General features: G+C 37.2%; 1 protein-coding gene across 3 annotated transcripts in view; it reads right to left on the bottom strand.

The window, feature by feature from the left end:
- The window catches only part of CENPF (centromere protein F), an 81,129-nt gene extending 64,779 nt beyond the window's left edge, over positions 1-16,350 (bottom strand). Inside the window, exons 1-5 of one of the 3 annotated variants that reach the window (XM_077157807.1) lie at positions 16,213-16,350; positions 4,242-4,425; positions 3,226-3,422; positions 2,170-2,291; positions 1,524-1,615 (exon numbers count right to left, since the gene is read on the bottom strand). In XM_077157807.1, the coding sequence (XP_077013922.1) occupies positions 1,524-1,615; positions 2,170-2,291; positions 3,226-3,422; positions 4,242-4,403 (573 nt within the window). In that variant the 5' untranslated portion in view covers positions 4,404-4,425; positions 16,213-16,350. Of the gene's footprint in view, positions 1-1,523; positions 1,616-2,169; positions 2,292-3,225; positions 3,423-4,241; positions 4,426-15,922; positions 16,075-16,212 lie in introns of those variants that run through there. The other 2 variants (XM_077157809.1, XM_077157808.1) reach the window with 2 other exon arrangements.
- Between the last annotated feature and the right edge of the window lie 5,677 nt (positions 16,351-22,027).

The following is a 22,027-nucleotide window of genomic DNA, read 5'->3' as shown; positions in this document are numbered from 1 at the left end:
ACTCACATTCCCCCATAAAATAACTCTGGAAACCAATGCCACAGGCAGAACTGGTACCAATAACTGAATGAGAATAACAAACCACATGATACTAATAGGGCAAACTAGAGAATTATTATTTAATTTTTATACATCTTGATAAGCAATGAAGCAATGCCTTTGCTACACATCAGATTTCCAATGACTTCAAAACAACAATGGTTAAAGGCATGAAAAGAATTAAAAGCATTAAAGGGCTAACAAATGTGTAGCTAATAATGATTCCTAAATTCTTGCTATTTAAGGTATCTACTTAAAAATTTGTCTTAAAATTGCTTGCTGAACAGTCATTTCACCAAGTTTTTACAGTCAACAGAAATGTACAATTAAGCTCCAAGCTGGGTTTTTTAGTCAAAAGAACAGAAATGGTAGACATAAATTCTCTATATTTCAGGTATTTTCATGGTCAAGTTGAACTGGAAGCAGGGGTTTTAGAGAGCTGCATTTTACTTATTTTGTTGACATTTAACAAATCTCTTCACCCACCTGTCTGTTTGTTTACCTATATTAAACATGGAGTTAAACCCCCTTTTCAGCAGCTTGCTTAGAAGTATGGAGTACATCATCTTGAAAATGTTCTCCTCTGAAATAAATATTTCAACAATCCTCAAATTCCATGTCCCTGGTAGTAATCACCACACTCTATTGGAAGGGCTGTACGTGAACAATTTCCTCCAGGTAACAAAGCTAGAAAGTCCTACCTTCTCCAGAAACACTCTTTATTATTTGAGCTTTCTTTCTTTTTTTTTTTAATTTCAGAAAATAACATTTAATTCTTTATTTTTAAGAAAAGATGTATAAATAAAGCAGACTATTTTATTTTCCTTAAAAGTTTTTTATACCAAGGATCGAAATTAAATAGGCCCCTTTTTCTACCTCTACATAACAAGAGTCCTAGATACGTGATTTTGTTAGTGATGTAGAAAATAAAAAGCCAAGTGAATATTAAAAAGGAAGTTCTTCCAAAACACTATTTACAGATATTCAGACTCATGTATTTTTAAAACTTGATTGAATCTTTCAAAAAGCAACAGAAAATTCAGATATAAAATGAACTATGAACTAAATCTATAAAAATCTTTTTCTTAATTAAGAATGAATAAAGTAGAAAGTAAGCTCAAAACAAATAGACACTCAGAAATCATCTTTATTTGGATTCTAATTAAACTTTTGAAGAAATGTATTTCATTCAACAAATATTTATTGAACATATCATTTGATCTTAATAGAGAAAATCTTTACCCAGCTATGACTCCTGAAGATTTTCATGAAAAATTATTGAGGATAACCTAACCTCTCTAATTTACTCACTCCTACCTCTTTTTAAAACTAAAAAATAATCACAACCAATAAGCCAGAAATTGTATTTTTTCACCATAAGAAAATATCAGTTCTAAATAAAACAGATTTTCCCTAACCTTGTTCTCTATCAAAGTACCTCCTATAAACTGCATCCTCCATTATAGGGTCTATAATTAACTTACTTTTGCCTGCAAAATTTTAATCTCTGCTTCTAATCTTTTTCTTTCTTCAACTTCTTTATTGTATTTTTCTTTTAGATCTTCATACTTGGAACCTAAACAGACAATGAAACATATTTTTATTACAATCACTTATTTCATGGAGGAATTCAGAGGTCAATAGTTATTACAAGAGATAATTTAGAGGGCAGGCCACGGTGGCTCAGCAGGCAGAGTTCTTGCCTGCCATGCCGGAGATCCAGGTTCGATTTCCAGTGCCTGCCCATGCAAAAAAAAGAAAAAGAGATAATCCAGAAACAAATGTGTTAGTTAATCAAGAAGAAAGAACATTTTTGTTAGTACAAAAGATCAGAATACTGATCAAATTGCTCAAATATCAAAATATACCAAAATATATGTGTTTTTTAATATTCTGGGGAAAAAAATACTTTTAAAACACACCAGATAAGGATAATGTGAAAAGTTTAAAGGCTTAACTGCGTGCCTCAACAAAGTTCGACAGATATGCAAATGGATATGTAATAAGCAGTTGCATTTCTTTTAATGGCCAGATCAAAAGGTAGATGCAAAGTTTAATTAATCCACTTATTTGGCAGAATTTAAATCTCTCAGTAAAAGAGCTACCTATAGAAAGGAACAAAACCCTTACCACTATAATATTGACTTGGTGTTAGTGGTGTTGCAAAAATTTTCTGTGGTGTATTGCATGAATTCGTAGAGACCTCTGCAGCCAGTGCAGCTTGTTGGCTTCTTTCAAGTTCAGATTTATACCTGTTAGAAAAGAACCCAAAAGGATGCCAAATTAGAGCAAATGCTACAGAACACCAAAGTTATACATTCCCAGACAGTAAAAAACTTACAACAAAACCCACCTCCCTAAAAATTCTTACCACCTCATTAGCCAACACATTTACTAAGAACTAACTTATGTGACATAAGGCAATCTCTTGTCCTCAAAGGAACTCAGTCTAACTGGGGATACAGAAATGTAAACCATTAATTATGTTATAAAGGCTATAATAAAAATCTGTAATGACAACAATGGTTAGCAAAGAAGAGTTGGTAGTTAGGGATATATTCCAAGCAGTTCATGTTCTAAGCCAAGAAAAGGCACAGAGATATAAAAGAACCCACAAGTTCAGAAACACAAGAGAAAATGTTACCGCTAAAGCATGGGGCTCAAATCATAAGAATGGATGAGGTGACTTAGTATATCTGGTCATAGCAAAAGCATAGCCTGATATACGGACTACAAATTATATGACATTTTAAGAAAACGATCCCACTCAGCAATATTGAATAAGGATTAAAGGATATGGCTTTTCTGGGGTACACAACAGATTCAAACTGGCACATCAAATAAAAAGGAAAAGCAGTAATCACTATTGATAATTTCAATATTCTTTATTAGTGTTTCACCCAGTGACAAACACTGTGTCTAGCACAAAGTAGCTGCTGAATAAACATGTTTTGAATAAATAAGTGAATAAGCAGGCAGCTATTTGATGAATTTGGATAGTACCAAGCCATGGAAAAATAGGATTGAATTATATGAGAAAAAAAATAATTTCCTCAAGCATTTTTCTTCCATCAGGAAAAAGAAATATTGCAATATATAATAATTATAACATTGAAGAAAAAGATAAATATATCTGATGAATACATACAAATACATGCATATATAAATACCACACAAAAAAATTACCTTTTAAGTTCCTGTTCCAGTTTTTCTATTTGTTTTTTGCTTGAATTCAGTTGCCCTTCTTGGAAATTCACTTGTGACTCTTTGACTTGAAGTTCATGAGAAATCTTCTGCTTGGTTTTCTCCAGATTTTCACATATTTCCATCAAGCTTTGGTTCTCTCTTTTCAGATTTGTACCCTCAGTTTTTTCATTTTCAACCTATTAGGGTTCATTCAGAAGGAAAAACGTCCTTTACTTTGTGAATTCTCCGAGTATTATTTGTAAATGAATTTAACATTGACTAGTAATTTTCTCAGCTGTCAATGCTTTATGAACACAGTAAATTTAGATGACCAGACTTTGAAGGCCTTATTTAGAAAAGTACTACAAAATCATGTATTACATTGTCTTCGGTCAGGGCTACACATAGCCATCTTAGGAAAGGGAGACTTTACTGTTCTTTCAAGAATTAAAACATCAGAAACAAAAACTTATAAACCTCCCCTGAGAATTCATTCCCAAATTCAGCTGCCAAAGTCACATGCTATGAGAAATTAGAAAATTCTCCCAGAAGCAAAAACATTTTAGAAGCAATGATTGCACCACCACCACTTGGTTAGCTAAGGAAGAGATAAGATAGAAGTACTGTTTAAGAGGTTTGAAAATTTGAAGGTGAAAAGTCTCCTTCCAAAAAGCAATATCCATTTGGACTACAAAATGCTCTAATAAAGTCCTAAGGTCCAAGGCCAGAGACTTTTGGCTACGCAGGTACATAATGCAAAAGGAATTCAAACTCACGGTCCCAAGTGGAAGAAAAAATGGAACTCAGTAGCCATAAATATTAGCAGGTAAGCAGAAATGAGGACAACAGGTGGATGAAATTAGAAGTAATTAAGATTAAAATGACCAAAAAAGAAGAGGGAGAATTACCACCTGAAGAAAGCAAAATCATGTTTCTCTAAATTAAAAAAAGACCAAGATGAAATAATACAAATTATTTGTGAACAGCTAAAAATTACAAAATTTCAATGATGTTACCTTCTGCTTTTGCTTCTGCAATGCAGCCTCCAAAGTTTCGAGCTGAAACTGCCTTTGCTGTCTTTCTTTCTTTAGTTTGTCAAGCTGTCCTTCAAGCTCTTGAATTTTCTGAAGAGCTCGTGTAGGTAGGCCTTCTTTCCATTCTTCTAAAGCCCAGCTCATTTTGTAAACACTTAAAACTAAACTGAACAAGAATGAATAGAATATTAGTCTTACGATAGTATAAGAAAATTTAAAAGTCTCAGAGACGAACTAGTCTACCCAAACACCTCTAAGAATCAAGTTCCAAGACTTCGTGGAAGATAGTGGAATAGGGAGCTCCAGGATTCCGTCCTCCCAGAAAAGCAACTACTAAGCAGACAGGAACTCTCTGAAACAACTGTTTTGAAAGTCCAGAGGCCAGAAGAACACAGTACAGCCTCCAGGGAAGAGCAGGAGGAAGAGGCAGATAAATTACACTAAAGAACTGTACAGTGCTCTTCTCAACACAGCTGCTCCCAGCACCCAACCACCACTCTCACAGCTGGCCACCTCAAAGGCCAACCCCCAATGAGCTCATTGGTGACAAGACTTGAATGGCGCTCTAAACCAAGTAGACCTTGCAGACTTATATGGAATACTTCACCCAACAACAACAGGATACAGATTTGTCTCAAAAGCACATGGATTATTCTCTAGGAGAGACCATATGTGGGTCACAAAACAAGTCTCAATAAATTCAAATCATACAATGTATATTTTCCAACCACAAAGGAATAAAGCTAGAACTCAGTAATAGAGGGAGAAATGGAAAATTCACAAATATGTGCATATTAAGTAATATGGTCTTAAACAACCAATGAGTTAAAGAAGAAATCACAAACTAAATTAGGAAATATCTTGAGACAAATGAAAATACAACATACCAAAACTTAAGGGATGCAACTAAGGGAGTGCTGAAAAGGAAATTTATAGCTCTAAATGCTTACATGAAGAAAGATTTCAAATGAGAGATATAACCTCAAAACTGGAAGAACTAGAAAAAGAAGAGCAAACTAAATCCAAAGCTAGCAGAAGGAAGGAAATAACAAAATTCACAGCAGAAATAAACTAAATAGAAAAAAAAACAGGCAATCAACAAAACCAAAAGTTGGTTCTTTGTCCAGGTTCGATTCCCAGACCATGCACCCAAAAACAAAACAAAACAAACAAAAAAGTATGTTCTTTGAAAAGATCAACAAAACTGATAAACCTTTAGCTAGAATGACAATTAAAAAAAAAAGAAAGAAGCTACAAATAACAAAAATCAGAAATGAAAAGAGAGCTATTACCACTGAGCTTGCTGGAATAAAAACGACTATAAGAGGATACTATGAGCAACTGTATGCCAATAAAGTAGATAACCTAAATGAAATGGACAAATTCTCAGAAACACATAAACTACTCTAGAGTCACTCAAGAAGAAATAGAAGATCTCAACAAACTAGTAATGAGATTGAATCAGTGATCAAAAACCTCCCAACAAAGAAAAGCCCAGGACCAGATGGCTTCTCAGATGAATTCTACCAGTCATTCCAAGAATTAAAAACAATCCTGCTAAAAAAAAAAAAAAAGATCCTGCTCAAACTCTTCCAAAAAAATTGAAGAGGAAGGAACACTACCTAACTCATTCTAGGAAGCCAACATCACCTCAAAACCAAAGCCAGACAAAAATACACAAGAAAAAAATTACAGAACAATTTCTCCAATGACTATAAATACAAAATCCTTAACAAAATAATAGGCAAATCAAATGCAACAGCACAGTAGAAGAATTATACACCATGATCAAGTGGGATCAGGTACGTAAGGGTGGTTCAACACAAGAAAATCAATTAATGTAACACACCATATTAACAAATCGAAGGAGAAGAACCATATAATCATCTTGATTGACACAGAAATGGCAAATGACAAAATTCAGCATCTGTTCTTAATAAAAACCCTTTGAAAGATGAGAATAGAAGGAAACTTCAATATGATAAAAGGCATATATGAAAAACCCACAGCTAACATCATATTCAATGGTGAATGACTGAAAGCTTCCCCACTAAAACCTGAAAGAAGACAAAAATGCCTATTATCACCATTGTTATTTACCATTGTGCTAGAAGTTCTAACTGAGAAATTAGGCAAGAAAAAGAAATAAAAGACAGCCAAATTGGAAAGGAAGAAGCAACACTTTCACTATTGGCAGATGGACATTATCCTATATTTAGAAAGTCCCACAAAATCTACAACAAAGCTATTAGAGCTAATAAATGAGTTCTGCAAAGAAGGAGGATAGAAGATCAACATGCAAAAATCAGTAATGTTTTTATACACTAGGAAGGATAAACCTGAGGAGGAAATCAAGAAAAAAAATTCCATTTACAACAGCAACTAAAAGAATCAAATACCTAGGAAAAATTTAACCAAGGATGTAAAGGACCTATATACAGAAAACTACAAAACATTGCTAAAAGAAATATTAAAAGACCTAAATAAATGGAAGGACATTGTGTGTTCATGGATTGGAAGACGAAATATCATTAAGGTGTCAATTCTACCCAAATTGATTTACAGATTCAACACAATCCCAATCAAAATTCCAACAGCCTACTTTGCAGAAATGAAACCACATCATCAAATTTATTTGGAAGGGCAAGGGGCCCCAAATAGTCAAAAACATCTTGAGAAAGAAAAACAAAGCTGGAGGACTCTCACTTCCTGACTTTAAAAAGATAACAATAGTCAAAACAGCTTGTTACTGGCATAAGGACAGATATATTGACCAAGAGTTCAGAAATAGACCCTCACATCTACGGTTAATTGATTTTTTTTTTTTTTTTTTTTTTTTTTTTTTTTAAAGGAAAGACAGAGAGAAGGAAGGAAGGATAGAAGGAAGGAAGGAAGGAAGAAAGGGAAACATTTTTAAACATTTTCTTGTTTTATTGTATTCTGTTTCTCCGTTTTTGTTACATGGGCTGGGGCCGGGAATCGAACCGAGGTCCTCCGGCATAGCAGGCAAGCACTTTGCCCGCTGAGCCACCGCGGCCCACCCCCGGTTAATTGATTTTTGACAAGGAAACCAATTCCACTCAACTGGGTCAGAACAGTCTCTTCAACAAATGGTGTTAGGAAAACTGGATATTAATAGCCAAAAGAATGAAAGAGGACCCATATCTCATAACTTACATAAGAATTAACCCAAAATGGATCAAAGACCTAAATATTTAGAGTTAGGACCATAAAACTGCTAGAAGAAAATATAGGGATGCATCTTCAAAATCTTGTGGTAGGACAATGCATGGAGGTGGCCTAGGAGTAGAAAAACTGAGGAATAGAAGGAGGAACTATGGTATATACATACAACAGGCTACTTTGCAGGCAAGAAGGAATGAAGCTGTGAGGTATGCAACTAGGTGAATGAATCTTAAGGACTGCATGTTGAATGAAATGTCAGAAACAAAAAGACAAATATTATTATGCCTCACTCTTATGGCCTAACTATAATATAAAAACTCGGTGAACTGAAGTCAAGAGCATGGGTTATCAGGTTGTGGACTATTATAAAGGGTCCTAGATTGCAAGCTCTTACAGCAGTCACATGTATTCAGGAGTTGTAACTGTTATTTCTAAATTCTGAGATACTGAGTTGTTTGTATATAATCCAGTTGTTCCCAGAAACTTCGGGTATTTATTTGACACCTGAAACTCAGAGTTAGAGTTCTGAAGCTATGAAAGTCAGCAGTACCCCAAACAGGAGCTTTTTAAAAAGTTGAAAAGGGATTAGACTTTGACTAGAGATATGAAGGAAGCTGATCTGGATAGGACTAAGGGTAAAGGATTAGAAATCAGGGTAAAGGATGATATCGTCCATATTTTAAAACTTCATCTTCTGTGTGAGACCAAAGGGAAAGATGTTTATCTGGTGCAAAATTGATATTTTGGGTAGCACATTACCTAATTTAACTTGTATGGGTAGTTTAGTTGAACAGCATAAGTACATGGAATCTTAAATATGGCGTGAGATTTTGTTGGTTTGTCCAGGTTAGTGTGACACCCCAATATATCCTAGAGTAATTTGGGGATGGATTAAGGAAGTATTTGCAAAGTCCCACTGGGGCACTGGGGAGAAAGGAGGAAATATTCAACTTCGCCATTTGGAGAACTTCTGATATTCTCACAAGCAGTGGGGACAACCAAATTAATAGGCAAAGCCTTCGATCTTGGGGTTCGCCCCTATGAAACTTATTCCTATAAAGGATAAATTAAGCCTACTTAAAATTATGCCTAAGAGTCACCCCCAGAGAACCTCTTTTGCTGCTCAGATGTGGCCTCTCTCTCTAAGCCAATTCGGTAGGTGAACTTACTTCCCTCCCCCTTACATGAGACATTATTCACAGGAGTGTAAATCTCCCCAGCAATGTGGGACAGAACTCTGGAATTTGCTGGGACCTAGCATCAAGGGATTGAGAGAGCCTTCTTGACCAAAAGGGGGAAGAAAGAATGAGACAAAATAAAGTTTCAGTGGCTGACAGATTTCAGAGTCAAGAGCATACCCTGGAGGTTATTCTTATGCATTATATAGATATCCCTTTTTAGCTTATTGTGTAATGGAGTTGCTAGAGGGAAGTACCTGAAACTGTTGAGTTGTGTTCCAGCAGCCTTGATTCTTGAAGATGATTGTATAAACATTTTTACAACAATAAAATAATAATATAATAATAATGGAGTACTGACTCCTGCTGCAATATAGGTGATGCTCAAAAACATTATGTGAAGAAATTATGTGATAGAAGCCAGGTGATCAAAATATTCCAAAATTATGATGCATGTTGCACAAATCCCCAAAATAGTAATAACAATAAAAATGTACAGGGCGGACCACGGTGGCTCAGCAGGCAAGAATACTTGCTTGCCATGCCAGAGGACCCGGGTTCAATTCCTGGTACCTGCCCATGTAAAAAAAGAAAAAAAAATGTACATTTTAAATTAGTGAACATTATGGTATGAAAATCAATCTCAATAAAGCTGTTTCAAAAAATTTTTAATTTGGGGCTCTCCTCAAAACTGAACACTTTCGTGCTTCAAAGTTTTTTGTTAAGAAAAGGAAAAGGCAGCCTACTCAATGGGAGAAAATATTTGGAAACAAAATATCTGAAAATTATTTAATATACAGAATATATAAAGAAAACTTACAGCTCAACAATAAGGACAAACAACCCAATTAAAAAATGGGCAAAAGATTGAACAGACATTTTTCCAAAGAGGAAATGCAAATGGCTAATAAGCACATGAAAAGAGGCTCAACATCAGTAGCTATCAGGGAAATGAAAATCAAAACCACAATGAGATAAAAAACAAGTATGATTGCTGAATCATTATATTGATATTTCTTTTAGTCTCCAGTATCTTAGAGCAACTAGAAGTAAAAACCTAAACTGGTGGAATTGTAACTCATACCAAACTCTCAAATCTGTTCTACAACTAATTGTTATGAAGTGCTTTCAAATTTATTGCTTTTTTGTATATGTGTTATTTCTCACAAAAAAAAGAAAAATATTTCTTCTAGCCTCCAGTGTTCTGGAGCTGCTAGAAGGGAAATCTGAAATAGTGGACTGGTAACCCATAATAAACTCTGAAATCTGTTCCGTATCTACTTGTTGAAGTGTACTTTGAAAATCACTGATTTTTCTTTCTTGTCTTTGTATATAATGTTATATTTAACAATAAAACTGCTGAAAAATAAACATAATGAAATATCATTTCAAACCAACTAGAATGGCCATTATGAAAAAAAAAGACAACTGCAAGTGCAGGAGACGGTATGGAGAATTAGGAACACTAGTCACTGCTAATGGGTATGTAGTGTGGCACAGCTACTTTGGAAGGCAGTTTGGAGGTTCCTCAGAAGTACAGAACTGACATATGATCCAGCAATCTCATTACTAAGTATATACTTAAAAGAACTGAAAGCAGGGACACAAACAGACATTTGCACACTGTTATTCATCACAGCATTATTCAAATTGCCAAAAAATGGAAGCAACCCAAGTGTTCAACAACCAATGAATGGATAAATAAAATGTGGTATACACATACAATGGAATATTATTCAGCCATAAAAAGGGATGTAATCTCTCACCTGCCATGCAAGTGCATGCACTTCCCAAAACAAAGAAGCCCATGCACTTCCCAAAACAAACAAACAGGCAAAGAATGAAAGAAAAATCAAACAAACAAAAATTCTTGACAAATGGTGCTGTAACAAAGGGCTACTCACTAGAAAAGAATGAAATGTGACCCCTGCCATAAAGCATTAAAAAAAAAAAAAAAAAAAAAAGGATGGACCCGAAGGACATTATGCTGAGTGTGATTAGCCAGAAACAAAAGGACAAATACTGTATGGTCTCACTGATATGAACTAACATTAGTGAATAAACTTGGAATATTTCCTTGGTAACAGAGACCATCAGGAGATAGAAATAGGGTAAGATATTGGGTAATTGGAGCTGAAGGGATACAGATTGTGCAACAGGACTGGATATAAAAATTCAGAAATGGACAACACAGTATTACCTAACTGTAATACAATTATGTTAAAACACTGAATGAAGCTGCATAGAATGATAGAGGGAGGAGGGCTGGGGCATAAATGAAATCAGAAAGGAAGATAGATGGTAAAGATTGAGATGGTATAATCTAGGAATGCTTCGAGTATATAATGATAGTGACTAAATGTACAAATTTTAAAAATGTTTTTGCATGAGGAAGAACAAAGGAATGTCATTACTGCAGGGTGCTGAAAATAGATGGTAATTAATATTTTAAAATTTCAACTTATGTGTGAGACTAAAGCAAAAAATATTTGGTATGAATTTATATTTTGACTAGTGCATCTCCTAATATCCTAATATAACTTATGTAGATAGTTGGTTGGATACCTTAAATACATGGAACTTTGGGTAGGACATGAGATTTTGCTGATTTGTCCAGGTGATGCCCTGATGAATCCCAAAGTGATATGATCAGACAGTGGGAAAGTATTTGCAAAGTCCCCTCTGGGGAATGGTGAGAATGGGGGAAAACTCAACTTCCCCAAGTTGAATTCTTGATATTCTCACAAGCAGTGTGGACAACCAAAGCCAGAGGCTGAGTCCCCAGTCTTGGGGTTCGTTCATATGAAACTTAACCCCACAGAAGATAGGCCAAGCCTACTTAAAATTAGGCCTAAGAGTCACCCCCAAGAGGGCCTCTTTTGTTGCTCAGATGTGGCCTCTCTCTCCAGCCAATACAGCAAGCAAACTCACCACCCTCCCCCTGTCTATGTGGGACATGACTCCCAGGGGTGTGGATCTTCCTGGCAACAGGGGACAGAAATCCCAGAATGAGCTGAGATTCAGCATCAATGGATTGAGAAAAACTCTAGAATGAGCTGAGACACAGCATCAAGGGATTGAGAAAACCTTCTCAACCAAAAGGGGGAAGAGTGAAATGAGACAAAGTGTCAATGGCTGAGAGATTCCAAACAGAGTCAAGAGGTTATCATGGAGGTTATCCTTACGCATTAAATAGATACTACCTTGTTATCCAAGATGTAATGGAGAGGCTGGAGGGAATTGCCTGAAAATGTAGAGCTGTGTTCCAGTAGCCATGTTTCTTGATGATGATTGTATAATGATACAGCTGTCACAATGTGACTCTGTGATTGTGAAAACCTTGTGTCTGATGCTCCTTTTATCTACCTTGTCAACAGACGAATAGAACATATGGGATAAAAATAAATAATAGGGGAAACGAATGTTAAAATAAGTTTAATTTGAAATGCTAGTGATCAATGAAAGGGAGGGGTAAGGGGTATGGTATGTAAAATTTTTTTTTTCTGTTTTTGTTTTATTTTTCTGTTGTCTTTTTACTTCTTTTTCTGAATTGAGGCAAATGTTCTGGGAAATGATCATGATGATGAATATGCAACTATATTATGATATTGTGAATTGCTGAGTGTTATTCGTTGGGAATGTTTGTGTTTCTTTTAATTTTTTTTCTTTAATTAATAAAAAAATTTTTTAAAAAGGGATGAAGTCCTGATACATGCATCAACATGGATGAAACTTGAAGGCATCATGTTGAGTGAAATAAGCCATACAGAAAAGGACAAATATTGTATGATCTCACTTTTTAAAGCAATTAGAATAAGCAAACTTACACAGTCTGAATCTAGAATATAGACTACAGGGTTGGGGAGGGGCTTCTGGGAAAGAGTAAAGGCTTAAAATGTGCAGGGTTCCTATTTGAAATGATGGAAATGTTTTGGTAATGGATGGTAACAATGGTAGCACAACATTATGAACGCAATTAACAGCAGTGAAATCTGAATATGATTGAAAAGGAAAATGTTAAATTGTATATAGTATAACAGATTAAAAATTTAACCAAAAAATCCATGGAACTACACACCAGAAACAGTGAAGCCTACGTTCAACAATGGACTTTAATTACTAGTACAATTATTAAAATGTGCTATCATAAATCGCAACAAATGTTCCATACCAATGCAAGGTGTTGGTGTGGGGTGGTGTATGGGAATCCGACATTTTATGCATGATTGTTCTATAAATCCACAACTTCTCTAACAAAGAAAAAATATATGAAATTTCAAAACTCCATATTTAAAAAGATGATGTATGGGAGGGCCACAGTGGCTAAGCAGATAGAGTACCCGCCTGCCCTGCCAGAGACCCCCAGTTCGATTTCCGGTACATGCCCATGCCAAAAAAAAAAAAAAAAAAAATGTAGTATAATGTCTTCTCCGTGATCTAAAGCCATTCACTTTATGAAGTATATAATATGTTTGTTTGGTCTCCCTTTGCATTCCAGTTTTCACTTCTTATATGGCTACCTGATTTCTATGATTCAGTTTTTGTTATACATAACATGAATATTTTGCTGTGTGGTGTTCAGATAAAATAGGTCCTATAAACAAATAAAATGCATAACAAGCTATTTCAAAAATGCTTTTCTTTCCCAGTTTCACATTAATTCCCACTCATACTCTGTCTTTCAGCTCAAGTCCTTTTCCTCTGGGAACACTTCCTTAAGATCCCTAACCAGGTTATATGTCCCCATCATAGTCTCTCATGGAACAGGTACCCCAGGTAACACCTTCTAAGGAGTTATCATTTATTGAAACAATACATGAATGGATCAATGAAGGAAGAATATATGACAGATTAATAATAGACTCATTCCAAAAGGCAGTAATGTGAGTCTCCAGATAGAACTTGACCAGAAAACAGGTGTGCTGCCTGGATTCAAATGCCATCTTAGCCGCTTAAAAGACGTGTGACCTTAGGCAAGTTATTTAGCTGCTCTGTGCCTCAGTTTCCGAATTTGTAAAATGGGCATAATGATGATGGAGACTTCATATGGTTCCCATGAGGATGACGTGAGTTAAAAATTGTTAAAGGTTTATATCGGCTGAGCCCCGAGTCTTGGGGTTTGTTCATATGAAACTTAACCCCACAAAGAATAAGTCAAGTCTACTTGAAATTTAGGCCTAAGAGTCACCCCCAAGAGAGCCTCTTTTGTTGCTCAGATGTGGCCCCCCTCTCCAGCCAACACGACGAGCAGTCTCACCACCCTCCCCCTCTCTGCGTGGGACATGACTCCCAGGGGTGTGGACCTTCCTGGCAATGTGGAACAGAGATCCTGGAATAAGCTGAGACTCAGCATCAAGGGACTGAGAAAAACCCTAGAATGAGCTGAGAATTAACATCAAGGGATTGAGAGAACCTTCTCGACCAAAAGGGGGAAGAGTAAAATGAGACAAAGTGTCAATGGCTGAGAGATTCCAAACAGAGTTGAGAGGTTATCCTGGAGGTTATTCTTATGCATTAAGTAGATATCACCTTGTTCTTCAAGATGTAGTGGAGAGGCTGGAGGAAATTGCCTGAAAATGTAGTGCTGTGTTCCAGTAGCCATGTTTCTTGATGATTGAACAATGATACAGCTTTCACAATGAGACTCTGTGAGTGTGAAAACCTTATGTCTGATGCTCCTTTTAGCTACTATATCAACAGAAGAGTAGAACATATGGAATAAAAATAAATAATAGGGGGAACAAATGTTAAAATAAATTCAGTTTGAAATAGTGGTAAATGAAAGCAAGGGGTAAGGGGTATGGTACGTATAGTTTTTTTCTCTATTATCATTTTATTTCTTTTTCTGCTGTCTTTTTATTTCTTTTTCTAAATAAATGCAAATGTACTAAGAAATGATGAATGTGCAACTATGTGATGATATTAAGAATTACTGATTATATATGTAGAATGGAATGATTTCTAAATGTTTTGTTTGTTAATTTTTTTTAATTAATAAAAAAAGTTAAAAAAAAAGATGTTTAAATATTAACAGGGAAGAACAAAGATTGTAGAAAACATATAACTTACATATCAAGCCTTAGAAAAGTGTGTTCGCACTGCCAGTTGTTTTGTTTTTGTTTTTCCATTTCTTGGAATACATATTGACTCCACTACTGTTTGCCCAAAAACTACGAAAGATGTCTCATGCCTCTCCACGGACAAAGAACAATTTACCTTTGCCCCAATATATGGCACCTTCCATTCTAATCTAGCTTACTTGTTCAGGGGTGAGAACAAGACCCAAGTGGCACAGTTCTACAGCTTTCCTAAACAACTCAGCCAGTCACTGATATCATTACTTCAAAATGCCATAACTAGGGCGGGCCACGGTGGCTCAGTAGGCAAGAATGTTTGCCTGCCAAGCCAGAGGACCCGGGTTCGATTCCCGGTGCCTGCCCACGTAAAAAAATAAAAAATAAATTTAAAAAAAAATGCCATAGCTAGCAAAATATTAAAAGAAGCTAAAGATTTAGAAGGTGACAGACAAAGCAAATAAACAGAAGGAAGGCTGACAGGTTGAACACTTTTCCATTTCAAAATCTAAGAGAAAGTTAAAACAATCGCCACACCTAAGCCAACAATAATTAAAGCAGACTTTGACACATCAAGGCACAAGCCGTCAACCAACTACATCAGGGCACTGGGGCAAAAGGGCACGTTTACATCTCAAGGGTAAGATGGGGAAAGAAGGCGAAGTGAAGAAAATCCCCGGACCTCCGGGTCCCTGCAAGAAGAATTCGCAGGTGAATCTCCCTCCTCAGAAAACGCGATAACTTTTTTATCTAAAATACGTAGCTGAAATCACCCAAGCCTTGAAGTCCTCATGGAAGCCTATATGACCAAGCCACCCCAGCATGTCAGGCCCGTTTTCATGTTTTCGCTTTTATCAAAGCCCTTATCCCCACCGAGAAATCCGAGTCCCCGCCCACTGAAGCCACAGCTAGGCCTCAGAGTGGTCCTCCTGCCTCCCCTAGACCAGGCTCCAGGGCAGGGCTCGCGTCGCACACAGCTCGACACCCAGCGCACAGTGAAACCCGGAGCCCGAGCGCCGTTCAAACCAACGTGGGAGGAAGAGAGGGGAGAGAGAAATGCTCTCGTAGGTAACGATGCGCGCACCAGCCCTCTGCCCAGATCAAACCCACGCGCGCCATCTCCTCAACGCCATAGAGCACCCGGGTCCGAATTTCCAGTAGAAGCCGCTGACTCCTGGTTTGGGACATCTGCTTGGAGACATCTAGCGATACCCAATTCTTTTACCTTACTGAGTACGAAACTGAGTCTTCCAGAGTCCAAGCTTGTGATCCAGCAGGGTCTACGTACTCGAGTGCGAGACCACTTTTACCAGCAGCAAAGGGGCACCAACGCCCCCAGAACCTCACCTCACCGTCGCGACAGGGGCCCCGAGGCGCGTCGCCTCAGCTCGGAGGGGGCGGTTCAGATCCTACCGCGTCCGGGAGCGCGATCCCAGAGGCATCCCCGCCCAGAGTCGTCCGCAGAAAGCCTGTGGCTCCCCCACGCCAGCCGCCCAGGCCAGGCCGGATGCTCACCTTGCTATCGGAGAAGGGAGGACAACCTCCCAGAGCCCGGTCCCGGCGCCGCCTCCCCGGAATAGAGCCGGGTGTCTAATTCAAACTGCCCGCGGCCGCCACCGGTCTTCCACTCGTCCGCTTCCGGTCCCGATCAAACTCACCTCCGCCCTTATTGGTCAATGTAAGCATCTGTCCGACCAATCCGCGTCCCCATAATCAGAACGGCCGCCCCTGATTGGTTCTTTTGGATGGATTTAAAAATCAAGACCTCATGGTCTGAGGTGCCTGCAGTAAAATGAAAATGTTTTTTGTGTTGTTGCGGGAGGCGGGGACCGAGTGCGTTTGCTCAGGCTGCGGCTGTTTTAAGCAGCTATTTCGGCAAAAGCCTGTGTTTGGGCCTTGAGATTAAGTGGGTGTGGTCTATCGCCTACAACCAGTGGGAGTGCTGTGCGGTGCAAATTTTTATGTATTGCACAGACGTATCTGTTTATCCCGTGCCGTTCGTAATTCTTTGAGGAAAATGTCATCCTCATTTTTTTTAAAGTTAGCAAGGCACCATAGAAACTAAGTAACTTGAATTTGAACCTAGATATGTAGGATCTCGTTATAACTGTTGTCCACAACTGGTCATGTTTTGAAGAGAATATTCTGGACACTTGTGTGTGTAGTTTCCAGGGTAAAACATTGCAGCCAGAAGAATCTTCAAAACTGGGTGTAATCTCTTCTTTTCATGAAGCCCACTAGTTTTACATGTTTTATGTACTTGTTTTATTTTCCTGTTCACCTACGAATAAACTTCTGAAGGTAGGAACGAAAACAGTGAATTGTTGAATTAATTCACTGTATATATTGAATTAATATATCCCTGACCATTTGCCGCTGACCCCCAAAAGCTTCCAAACTTTCCACACCATTCACTGTCTACCTTTCATTAGACTTTTCCTACATAACCTAGGCTGCTCCTTACTTTTTCCCTCTTCTCATTGAAATTCTGCTCAACCCTCAGAATCCCATTCAAATGCTACTTGCTTCTAAAGCACCCTATCTGCACCCTTCCCTTAGAAATAACTATTTCTGAGATTTTCCCTAGAAGTCGGTTTCTACTTAACTGTTAGCGACTTTCACCATGTCTTGTGTTACCTTTGTTTATGTCTGGCTTCATCAAACTCAAAATGTCTTTAGAGGAGTATCTGTTTAAAATCATCTTTGCATCCCTAGAAACTTCCTAGTGACTTTACACATAGTAATTTAAAAAGCATACCATCTTAGAAGGTGAAACTGCCATCTGGAGAAAGATCTTTTTCTCCAACGTCCTTGTGTCCCCAAAACACAAGGGAGCAGGAAGGAAGGGGAACTTTTGGTGGACACTGCCCATGATCACTGGTATATTGGTAAATTTGGGGTTTGAACCAAATTCTATCTGACTGCAAACACCAATTACAATTCTATTGCTTCACTAGAGTAATTACTTGACTATTTTTAGCTGCCAAAGAAAAATGTACTGGAAAGACAGGAAATAGAGGATGTTCAAGATTGGCATAAGAAATTTGCATTTATTATTATTTCATTCACTTAGCATTGAGTACCCACTGTATAGACAAGCTCTGTGCTGCATTCTTCTATAATAAACAAACAAACAAAAAATACACTCCATTCATGAACAAGGGATTCACATGATGGAGACTATTTTAGTAACTGTGCTATCTCTTTATCTTTTCAATTTCGTGGTTCCCTCCCCCTGACTCTATTTTTCCCAGTATTTTGGCAGTGGGAGGTGGGGAGGAAAGTTCCCATCCAACCAAATGAAGATGTCCTTTCAGAGTCCATTTTCTGCTCTGCTCTTCTCTTTTTAAAACCACTCCCGAATTCCAACCTGCCATGCCGGAGACCCGGATTCGATCCCCGGCGCCTGCCCATGGAAAAATAAAAGAAAATACAATAAGGGCGAGCCAGGGTGGCTCAGCAGGCAGAGTTCTCGCCTGCCATGCCGGAGACCCGGGTTCAATTCCCGGTGCCTGCCCATGCAAAAAAAAAAAAAAGAAAAGAAGATAAAAAACACTCCCTCAGTGAGCCAGTCCACTCTCTCTGAATCAGTGCTCTTGAGTCTTCCCATCTTTCCTTCCCCAGCTAATCTGCATGGTCCATCAATTATACCAATCTTTTGCTAGCATTCCTAGCAACCTTTTCTGTCTGCCCAAACCTGTGTGCATGCCTTTGTTCAAGAACCTTTGTTCAAGAAACTGCTCTCACTTTCCTGGCTGTTCCTGTTAGACCTGATCAAATCTTTCCTTTTAAAAATAAATGCTTTCTTAATTCCAGATTCCCCTCCAGCTGTCACTGTATCTCTCTCCTCAGATTCCATTTCCATTTTAGATTTGTTAAATAATTTATATCCTCATTTTTATCCATTACTTTTTCCAAAAAAAAAACATAAAAGTACTTTCTATAAAAAAAAAAGTACTTTCTATAAATAAAAGACAATATAATCTATTATTTTAAGCAATGATTTTTCATTTTTCATATTAATGTTACAAATATATAAGGGCTTACAATTTTAATTATACATGTATCTGTCTAATTATAAGATTGTCCTTCCCAACTACAACATCAATTCCATAAGGTAAGAATCCCATATAGGCTATTGGTATTGATGTTGTTTTGATCTGTTTGGTTTGTTATTGCTCTTACTATTAGGTGAATATATTTTTCCATTTTTTACTTGCAACATGTCTGTATCTATATATTTTTGAGGCTTCTCTTGCAAGCAGCAGTGGTTTTATTCTGTTTTTATCCATTCTAGCAATCTATATCTTTTTCAAATCAACTTTATTGAGATATAATTTACATAAAATAAAATGCATTTATTTTGATTGTGTAGTATACAGTTTCGACAAATGTAGACACTTCTATAACCACCACCAACATCAAAATGTAAACATTTCTCCACACCAAAAGGTTCCTTTGTGCCCCTTCCAGTTATCCATCCCACCAACTCCCAGCCAACCACTAATCTATTTTCTGTCATTATATATTAAATATGTCTTTTCTTATACTTTCGTATATCTGGCATTATACATTATGTACTATTTTGTGTCTGGCTTCTTTTATGTAGCACGTTTTCGGTGTTCGTCCTGAATATTGTATGTAACTGTATTTATTTATTTCTTACTTCCAAGTTGTATTTCTGTCTTTGAATAGATATATAATTAGTTTATCCATGTTCTAGTTTGCTAGCTGCCAGAATGCAGTATACCAGAAATGGAATGGCTTTTCAAAAGGGAAATTTAATAAGTTGCAAGTTTACAGTTCTAAAGACTGAGAAAATGTCCCAATTAAAGCAAGTCTATAGAAATGTCCAATCTAAGGCATCCAGGGAGAGATACCTTGGTTCAAGAAGGCCGATGAAGTTCAGGGTTTCTCTCTCAAGTGAGAAGGCACATGGCAAACACAGTCAGGGTTTCTCTCTCATCTGGAAAGGCACATGTCGAACATGGCAACGTCTGCTAGCTTTCTCTCCTGGCTTCCTATTTCATGAAGCTCCCCGGGAGGCATTTTCATATTCATCTCCAAAAGTCACTGGCTGGTAGACTCTCTGTTTCATGATTCTGCGGTGTTCCCAGCTAACAGAGGTGTGCCTAACCCATCAACCTTTCTTGAGTGAAGGTAGCCTTTTGTTGGTGCCTTAATTTGGACACTTAATTTCCTTAGACCTATAAACTTGTAAGTTATTAAATTCCTCTTCATAAAAACCATTCCAGTTCAGGTATATCACATTCTGGCAACTTGCAAACTAACACACCTACTGTTCTAGTTTGCTAGCAGCTGGAATGTGGTATACCAGGAATGGAATGACTTTTAAAAAGGGGGATATATTAAGTTGCAAGTTTATAGTTCTAAGCCTGTGAAAACACCCAATATTAAAGCAAGACTATAGAAATGTCCAGTTTCAAGGCATCCAGGGAAAGATATCTGAGTTCAAGAAGGCTGATGACATTCAGGGTTTCTCTCTCAACTGGAAAGACACATTACGAACATGGTGATGTCTGCTAGCTTCCTCACCAGGCTTCTTCTTTGATGAAGCTCCCCCAGTCGCATTTTCCTTCTTCATCTCTCAAGGTCACTAGCTGCATGGGCTCTGGTAGTTCTCACGGCTCACTTGTGTCTCTCTCTCTCCAGCTTTTTCCAAAATGCTTCCTCCCTTAAAGGATCCCAGTAAAGTAATCAAGACCCACCTGAAATGGGTGGAGTTACATCTCCATCTAATCAAGGTTAATACCCACAATTGGGTGATTCACATCTCCGTGGAGACAATCTAAACAAATTTCCAACACATAGTACTGAATAGGGATTAAAAGAAACAGTTGCTCTCACAAGATTGGATCAGGATTAAAACATGGCTTTTCTAGGGTACGTAATCCTTTCAAGCCAGCACACCTGCTCAACTATTTTATTATTTCTAGTTGCTTTTTTTTTAATAATTTCATTAGTTGTTTTTTGTTGTTGTTGTTTGTTTGTTTGTTTGTTGGCATGGGCAGGCTCCGGGAATCATTAGTATTTTCTACATATATTATCTGTGAATCAACACAGTTTTACTTCCTCTATCGAAGGTTTAAGCTTTCTATTTATTTTTATTGCTTTATTCCACTATGAAGACCTCAAATAAATAAATGTGATAAGAGTAGACATCTCTTTCTTTTTCCTGATTTTAGAGAAAAGTATTCATTCTTTCACCATTAAGTATGATAAAGCTATAGGTTTTGATAGATTCCCTTTATTGAAATTAAGAAACTTCTTTCTATACCTAAATTGTTGAGAGTTTTTAACATGATTGGGAATTCAGTTTGCCAAATGCTTTTTTTTCTGCATCTACTGAGATGATCATATGATAGTTCTCATTTATTCAGTTAATTTGGAGATTACATTGTTAAATTTTCAAAGGCTGAAATAACACTGCATTACTATTATATGCCTCCCTAGTCCATGGCATGTTAGCCTTTTTATATATTGATAGATTTGGTTTGCTAACATTTGTTGAAGATTTTTGCATGCCTATGTATATGAAGGATATTGGTTCATAGATTTCCTTTCTTGCTACATCAATAAATATGATGATGGCTGGTTTGGTTTGAGTATTAGGTTAATGCTGGCCTCATAAAATAAGTTGGGGAATGTTTCCTCCTCATCCCTTTTCTGAAAGAGTTTGCTTAGGATTGGTATCATTTATTCCTTAAATGATTGGGCCTGAATTTTTCTTTGTGGGAGTTTCAAAATTGATTGATATAGGGTTTTCCAGATTTTTATTTTTACTTTACTCAGTTTTGATCATTTGTTTCTTTCAAGGAATTTGTCTATTTCCTATAGGTTTTCGAAATTATTGGCCCATACTTTTTTCATAATTTTCTATGATTATCCCTTTAATGGATATATGGTATGTAGTTTTGCTCCCTGTGAGGGTTTGAATTTGTCATGTACCCCAGAAAAGCCAAGTTCTTTAATTCTTATTCAATACTGCAGGGTGGGAGCTTTCTGATTGTTTCCATGGAAATGTGACCCACCCAACTGTGGGTGGTAACTTTTGATTAGATGGTTTCCATAGAGATCTGTCTCCACCCATTCAAGGTGGGGTTGCTTACTGGAGTCCTTTAAGATGGAAACACTTTGGAAAAAGCTTCAGTGCCGACAAAGCCCGCACAACTAGAAACCTTTGGAGACACAGAAGGAAAACATCCCCAGAAAAGCCATTGGACAAGCCTCAAGAGAAAGCTAGCCAACATTGCCATATGCCTTTCTAGCTGAGGGAAAAACTGCAGATGTCATCAGCCTTCTCGAACCA

This window comes from Tamandua tetradactyla, chromosome 4 (assembly GCF_023851605.1).
Source record: "Tamandua tetradactyla isolate mTamTet1 chromosome 4, mTamTet1.pri, whole genome shotgun sequence".
In the NCBI taxonomy this organism is placed as follows: domain Eukaryota; kingdom Metazoa; phylum Chordata; class Mammalia; order Pilosa; family Myrmecophagidae; genus Tamandua; species Tamandua tetradactyla.
The sequence above is the reverse complement of the archived record's forward strand: the minus strand, read 5'-3'. Positions and strand labels throughout refer to the sequence as shown.